An 8,675-nucleotide genomic window follows, 5' to 3' on the forward strand; every position below is an offset into this window, starting at 1 on the left:
TAAAGTTTTTCAGTCCTTGTTCAGTTGTACAGAAAAACTAATAAACCTTATCAACTAAAAATATGCTGAAAATGCACTGCTGATTTATTAACTTAATTTTGTTTTTTGAAAGATTTTAAACTTGTTTTAAGTTAGTAAACCAACCGATCAATAAAAATTTGATCAGGTAACAACTCCTGAGCCAAAGCACTATTCTGGGAACATTTTTGTGTCTATGTGTTTAATAGGGTTAATATTTTGTTCATTTTTCTGTGTCAGACAAATAGAATTGTAATGTTGCTGTACCTGTGTTATTGTGTTTCAAAACCATGTTTATATACGTCTGAGTTCAAATGTTAATTAAAGTGAGAAATGGAAGAAACTATGTTGGATTTTTAACGCTAAATTTCAAACTTATTACTAAAATAAATATAGTTCTAGTTTTTCCTGTGCTATATATAAACATATTTTGTTTCTTTCTTTTCTCATACATTACATTTTCACTGGGTGTCAGGCAAACAATAGCCAAGCCCGAGTGCATAACACACATAAACACACGTATGTATGTATATATATGTGTATGTATGTATATATATGTGTATGTATGTATATATATGTATATATATATATATATATATATGTATGTATGTATGTATGTATATATATATATATATATATATATATATATATATATATATATATATATATATATGTATGTATGTATGTATGTATATATATATATATATATATATATATATGTGTATATATGTGTATATATGTGTATATATGTATATATATGTGTATATATGTATATATATGTGTATATATGTATATATATATATATATATATGTATATATATATATATATATGTATATATATATATATATATATATATATGTATATATGTGTATATATATATGTATATATGTATATATATGTGTATATATATATATATGTATATATGTATATATATATATATACACTCTGAGGGAAAACAATAGAGGCAGCCGTTACACACGTATCCCAGCAGGCATACACTCACACTTTCTGACTGTGCTTGAAGACTGACGTGAAGTCAACTGCAATAATCCCGCGCTGGTGGAAGCTCCATCGCTCTTCTAAATAGCTCCCCAGACGAGCCCAGACGAGAAGCAGGTGTGTGGCAAGGACTTAAGGTGTGGCCAGTCCTCAAGCTAGGCCACGCCCCTCAGGCCTGAAGGTGCCTGTAACATGGCCACAGAAAACAGCAACACACACAACTGCCTACATACGGATGTGGACAGAGATAAGAGGCAGTGCAGACAACACACCAAATGATAATAATAATGACAATAATAATAATAACAACAGTCATGGTCCCCACTGCCCACAGACCCCGAGTCCCCAGAACCGGGTCCGTGACAATATATATACATACGTGTATTATTCACATCTTAAACCACAAGCTGAGACTGAAATGATCACACTGAAGTATTTTAACTCTACTGTGAACAAACGTTTTCTCGTGCGGTTTATCTCTAAGAAGCTAAAATTACTCGAGTGTCTGCAGCATCTAAAATCACTACACGCTGAGTAAAATGAGATACTGAGAGGTCTTTAAACATGCTCAGCAGGCCTGTGGTTTTAAACTCTTCTGTGCATGACAAGTTTAACAGCAACCAACAAAGTCAACAGAATAGTGCAGGAAAAAAAGTATATAGTAAAAAAAAAACTGAAGTCGAAGTATTTTTTACAATATTTGCAATCACCTGTCATAGTGTAGCTCTTATAATTGTCCAGTTTACTGCACTGTTCTATTATCTAAATGTTAAAACTTCCAGAACATTCTCCATTAGTCATCAATCAGTCATCTTTATATACAGATTAGTGATGGTAAATTAGATTCTTTTTACTGAATCGAGTGTTAATGAGTCACTCACCAAAGTGAATCGGGTGTTTTGAGTTATTTGATTCACTGAGTCAGTTGACCAGAGAGTGCAAAAATTTTACTTTTTCACTCAAACTTAATTTGTTTCCCTTTTCATGTAAATCCCACTGCAAAGATGAATGATTAAAAAAAAAACCCAAAACAACTATTTTATAGAGAAAAAAAGAGCAAAAACATTTCTAAAATTAAGCAATTTCCTATCCAAATTGCTTAATAAACATTTATTTCGTTTATTTGTATTTTATTAGTATTTTCCTTAAGTGTGTCAACTATATATTTTCTTATCTAAATGTCCACTGCGCTGTGAGCCAGGGGGCGGTAATGCGCCTCAACATTGGTTGCCAACCAAGAAGAAGAAGGTGTGAGCCAGGAGGGAGGGGGTGAGTGAGTCCTGAGTTATTCGCTTATGCTTACGATTCAGCACAGGAAGGGAGGGGGTGAGTAGCTCAAATGTGCTGCTAGCATGTTAGCAGCGCGATGCTACTGTGAACCGAGGAGCTATTTTCTTGATGTGAGCTTCTACTCAGGGTTTTTTCTTCCAGTTCAGAGCAGAAATGCTTTTGTTACGAAACTGGCTGTTGTTTCCCCCCCCCCCCCACGATTTTAATTATAAGCTAGATATATTTCTACTAATGGAATTAGTTTGCCCACAGCACAGGGATGAGTCAGTGAGTCAGTTGGGCTTGTGAATCATGATTCACGAGTCAGTAAAGTGATTCTCGTGTATTGAATGATTTGTTCCGAGTCAGTAAAGTGATTCTCGAGTTTTGAATGATTCGTTCACGAATCGAACATCACTAATACAGATACCATTTTACAGATATGTCTGTGTAACACTGAGTTTTCTAAAGTGAAGTAATCCCACTAACTGGGGCGACCGTGGCTAAGGGGGTTGGGAAGCGTATCTGTAACCGGAAGGTCGCCAGTTCGATCCCCAGGCTCTCTGTTCTGGTCGTTGTGTCCTTGGCCAAGACACTTTACCCCACCGCCTACTGGTGTTGGTGCGATATGGCAGCCTCGCTTCTGTCAGTCTGCCCCAGGGCAGCTGTGGCTACAACCCTAGCTTTCCTCCACCAGTGTGTGAATGTGAGAGTGAATGAATAGTGGCATTGTAAAGCGCTTTGGGTGCCTTGAAAAGCGCTATATAAATCCAATCCATTATTATTAATAACAGCAGCAGAATCACCATCACAATGGTGAAAATAGTCCTCAACATTAGGAACACCTGGACGGCAGAACAAGAAGATGAGCAGGTCTCTCTGTGAAGTGCTGCAATGATAAAAATACATCTGCTGTAAAACAAATAAGGTTCACCTTTAAATGACAGAATGGGAAAACTGATTGTCTCCACTTAATTATATTTAGCTACACTCTAAAATTATCATTTATTCTAGCTCTTAATTTCTGATTTAAAATGACTGAATTTGTACCTGTGACAGTCAACAAGCTCTCTGGTGATTCTCCAGCATCAAACATCTTACACTTGTAGAGTCCTTCATCACACCTGGAAACTTTGTGGATGCTCATCTCTCCTGTGTAGCTGTTCCCGATGAGGAAGCCATCTTTATAGAAATCAGCTGTGAGGTTTGAAGTCTTTGTCTTGTTCCTGCAGCGCAGAGTCACATTGTTTCCCTCCTCGATGGGGACAGCAGGACTCTCTAGGACGACAGAACCAGCTGAAAAACAAGACTTTTTATCTGATACAGAAATCTGTAACATTTCAAACCAAGCAAGCAAAACACTGAAATAATAAGTGGAACAATTTTTTAAGTTAACAGCTGCCATGGCAACGAAATTTTGGACTCATTGATAGTCACTCATTTTAATGTTAATTTTTATTAATAGTACATAAGACTGAACAAATACTGTGGCTTGACTCATCAATATTGAGGCAACATTTGAATGGAATCATTATGATTCATTAAAATAAGTAAGTTAAATGCTGTTTGCAATGAATAATAATAATAATAGTTCAGAATACTACAGCTATAGATGTAAATAGAACATTTTTATGTTATAAAATGTTTCTGAATGACATAAATCCATCAGGTTATAAATGACGTCATCTTTTCATAATATAATATTTCGGTCACTCGAGTGTTAAACATACGAGTTATGGTGATGTTGACACTGATGCTTTTCTCTCCTGCTCCAGTCTCACACCAGTATTCACCGCTGTCTGTTGCATAGGCTCGATGAATCGCACACAGTAGTGTTGGTGAGCTCTCATCACACACTGAAATGAAGGCCTCAGTATTTCTGATCCCTTTTAACTGAGAAGCTCCATCAAGACCCTCACAGTGAAAGAAGACAGACTCCAGCTCAAAGAACTGCAGTCTTTTTGGGACGATGCGAAACACAGCATCTTAACCAGAAAGACATCAAATGAAGTTACTGTATAGAGTAAAGGAACAATCAATCAATTTTGTAGTAAACAAAGGTTTGTTGACAAAATCGTTTGATTTAAGAGAGAAACTTGCTCAGCTGCTTACCCCTGTTTTCAACATGTGCGGCCAGCAGAATAAATACAAGCAACACTGAAAAATTAAAGAAATTATCAGCCAAACAGTTTGTTACTGCAAATATAAACTCAGTTACAAATGAACTTCTGCACACGACCTCCTGCTGAATATTTATAAATGATGACATTTTAATCTGTCAGACCTTCAGTGAGTTTTATTTAATGCAAACTGTGAACATACTGACAAACATGACAACGACCAGATTGACAGAAACACTGTAATTAAATAAGTTTCCAGTGTTAATGCTGTTAAAACAATTTGTGGAAGTTTTATTCAAGTACACAGAAATATGTAAAACCAGAGAACTCACACATTGTGAAGCAGACAGCTGTAATCTTCATGTTGTCCTGCAGCTGAATGTCTGAGCCTGAAATACAGCTGCTCTGTACTGCAGATGAAAACTTCCTCTTCCTGCAGTTTGACTTTAATAACATGAAGCCTGACTCACTGTGGTTCTACCAGAGAGCAGGTAAAGGACAAAGAGAGCAGTTAGGAGTTTGATACTGACCATGAACTGCAAAAACAAGTCCAGCTGAAACTATTCTTTACATACAGATGAGTTACAATATATTTGTGTCTTTGTTTTAGGTTTTGAGTATTTATCGCTTCCTTTAAATTCAGTCTGCAGATCAAACAGCAGTTTAAGATTAATATCGTGTTTTAATTTGACATTAACAAACAAATTTTACATTTTTTGACCTCTACTACTCCAGTCTGCACGTCAAAGTGTCCTTAAGAAAGATATTAAACGCCATGTTGCCCAAATGCATCCACCAGAGTGTGAGTGAATGTTAAACTGCTTAAACACCAAATGCTCTATGAACGTCTGTGTGATTGTATCAATGAGGCTTGTAGTAAAAACAGCTATGAGCCCTCAGTCAGAGTAAGAAAGACTGAGAATGCATCATCTATATTTATTCAAAGTATAAACTTTATTTATAAATGTCTCACATGTGAAGTCTCTTTAAACCACATACTCTATTGTTTTTATTACATGTGATTAGCTGTTTCCTATATGACACATCAAACAGTTTTTCAGCCTTGTTTGTATTCAAACACTGAGTGATGATGATTCTAAGGGCCTGTGACTGACTGGAATCTAGAACACAGGTGAACATTCAATTAGTCTTTTTTATTTTTGCTTCACGAGGTACTTAGAAAGAGTTTTGTTTCCTAGAATTAGTTTTGTTTTGGTTTTTTGCAGCAAACAATAAATCCAGTCACTCTGACCCCGCCTCCCCCTCCTTATTTCATGATTTGGTTTGGTCCAGGCTGCTAGCTGATGCTGAGCAGTAAGATGGTAGGGTGCTTCTGTTAATAGTGATAATAGGAGCCTAAGTTTAAAAAGAAAGGGAGACGGGTGGAAATGAAACTCGTAGTGAGGTCCACATAAAAGAAACTGCTTGACTTTGCTAGTATTAGATAGTTCACTTCACTTCTAACAGAAAAGAATGTGTTTTTGTGTTATTTTAGCAAACGTGTAATTGGTGCAGGCAGACCCTTTGTACGTATACTGCAAGTCTACGAAATCACTGATCTGCCGACCTGCTGCCAGGTCAAACAGATCAAACCTCTTCTTCAGGCTCAGCTGTTCAACTCCCATCTGCATACTCTGTACACTGAACCACTGATACCTGAAGAAGTTGATGAGTTGTTTTATGTCAACAAATGAATAAAAATAATTTTTAGATCTCTGTCTTTGAGCTCCACTAGGTCTCAGGACAGAGACATATTTTTGTTGCCTATACTTTGTTTGAAATCTGATATATAAACAATTGTTTTAGTTATAATTGCCAGTACTTGATATTATTTAAAAAAAAATCTGATAAAGTTATAATTACAATGATTAAAATGTAGTGTCTTGCACATATTTCATCAGTCATACACAAAATCAATAAATCTATTTCTCTTAGCAGAATATTGATCCATGTCTGCAGAGTCTTATATTTTTAGGGCTGGCCTGGTTTGCAAAATTAATACCGTGGGGCCGAAAGTGAAATCTTTTTTCACAGGACCCCAAATCACCGGTGGCACCCCTGCGACACTGAAATGGATAACAGATGATATAAAACAATCCTGAGAATCAGTGTGTAACAAATCAGTCCTGTGCTGCCACCTTCAGTATGATAGCTGAGATAACACATCACATGTGAATGTTTCCCCCTTTTTGAACACCATAAAGACAGATATGGTTTCAGCTCTATTATTTTATAACAGGCTCAAAGTTCAGCATTTGACACACTGTATACCTGATCTAACCAGATTCAACAATGAGTGTTAACCTGATAAATTTATATTTTTCCAGCATTATACTTTGATTAACAAGAACTTTGAATTTTAAGGGCCTGTTTTTTCCATAAAGCTGAGCATATATGATGGATCTGGAGTTGATAAGCCAACGTAAGTTAACGCCATCAGGTTAAGTATTTTCAGACACCTTGTAGTCTCACACAACTTTCCACAGTTTCATCTGTTTCAAATTGTTTATTTTTAGGTTCTTGTTACGGCCTGTGGCCATAGGAAATCTGTGTTAACTGCTGTGCTGTGTTTCTTTGCTGTGTTTTAAGAATCTCTGCAGGTCCTTCCTCTAATGAAGAGCAGTGGGCTGCTGATTGGATCATGGATCATGTGACTGGGTTCAAAAAGCCGCTCTGACAGCTGCCGGGAGAGAGAGAAGCGAGCGAGAGTGAACCGGTTGACAGCAGCCTGGCCCTTCCAAATTCTTTGTGTGATTTTGTATACAGTGGGGCAAAAAAGTATTTAGTCAGCCACCGATTGTGCAAGTTCCCCCACTTAAAATGATGACAGAGGTCAGTAATTTGCACCAGAGGTACACTGTGAGAGACAGAAAGTGAAAAAAAAAATCAATGAATCCACATGGTAGGATTTGTAAAGAATTTATTCGTAAATCAGGGTGGAAAATAAATATTTGGTCAATAACAAAAATACAACTCAAAACTTTGTAACATAACCTTTGTTGGCAATAACAGAGGTCAAACGTTTACTATAGGTCTTTACCAGGTTTACCAGAGAAAGAGAGCCAGGGACAACAACGTCACATTAGAAAGGTATAGTAATCATCCACAACTATTTTCAGTTGCAGATGATAAAGGATTCAGAAAGTTTATTCATGCAGGTCCATATGACAGAGAATATGCATGTTCTTTTTGTTTTCATATTTGAATTTATATTTAATTGTGTTGTGGTTTGCAGTGTTTCGTGTTGTTTCACTTTAAATTTGTAAAAGGAAAAAGCTGAAAATTTAAATAGTTAAAAGTTCAAATGTGAATAGTTGATTTTATATTATATGATTTATTTATTACATTTTATGTGGAGTGAATAAATAAAAGTATATTTACGGTGGCCCCTAGAGACAAAGCACATACAAACTTCAAATCACGTACGAACTCTGAAGCACGTACAAACTCCAAAACACGTAAAAACATGTACAAACTCCAAAACACGTAAAAACACATACAAACTCCAAAGCACGTAAAAACTCAAAGGCACATAAAAACTCAAAACACGTACAAAAGACAACAGAAGTGCTCCAGGATGCTAGGGCGCAGTGTTGAGCTTTTGTTACCTACTGGCTACACAAGCCAGCAAGTACCAACGACCGGATTTGGTGTGTGGTAGTAACAGGCAAATGAACATTTTTTTAAATAATTTGAATATATATGAGTGCCTGACAAACAATACACACATGCTTTCAATTGTGTAATTTAAGTGATCTAGTAGCTCTGCTTTAGGAAGTTCAGTTCATGCTAGAAATGTGTCTTGGAGTTTGTACGTGCTTTGTCTCTAGGGGCCACCGCATATATTTATATATAAACATATATAAATAAAACCACTTTTTTTACATTAGTAATTCCTTTTGTGCATAATTTTATATTATTGTTAATATACATTAATTATAGCAACAAAACAACCTGAAGAGCCGGTTCGGAGCCGAAAGAGCCAGCTCTTTTTAGTGAGCCGAACTGAAAGAGCCGGAAATCCCATCACTAGCTAAAACTAAACAGAGCTCCCTGAAAGGCACAGCCAATCAGATTGACCATATTTGTCACATGAGGCAGGACTCCAGTAGAGGACGTAATTTAACTCTTTCTGCACCGCTGGGTGAATGAGACGTTGACAGATCGTTTTTTCTTTCTATCATTGTTGTTTTTCTTTACTCGAAGAGATCAAATTATTGGTGGGGACAATTCAATAATCGCTGGATATTGGTGGGGACATATCCTGT

The 8,675-nt window shown here is 36.3% G+C and overlaps 1 protein-coding gene across 1 annotated transcript; it reads right to left on the minus strand.

Annotated features, from left to right (window-relative positions):
* Positions 1-1,173: 1,173 nt before the first annotated feature.
* LOC146673740 (low affinity immunoglobulin gamma Fc region receptor II-like) lies at positions 1,174-6,032 on the minus strand. The gene is made up of 5 exons (XM_085384694.1): positions 5,975-6,032; positions 4,018-4,272; positions 3,338-3,583; positions 3,080-3,164; positions 1,174-1,243 (listed from the first exon to the last, which is right to left on the minus strand). Exons 1-5 carry the CDS (start codon positions 6,030-6,032, stop codon positions 1,174-1,176), a joined length of 714 nt encoding a protein of 237 aa, XP_085240820.1.
* Positions 6,033-8,675: the final 2,643 nt, after the last annotated feature.

Source organism: Rhamphochromis longiceps, linkage group LG3 (assembly GCF_057381845.1).
Source record: "Rhamphochromis longiceps isolate RC_006_pf linkage group LG3, R_longiceps_female_GT1.1, whole genome shotgun sequence".
Lineage (NCBI taxonomy): Eukaryota > Metazoa > Chordata > Actinopteri > Cichliformes > Cichlidae > Rhamphochromis > Rhamphochromis longiceps.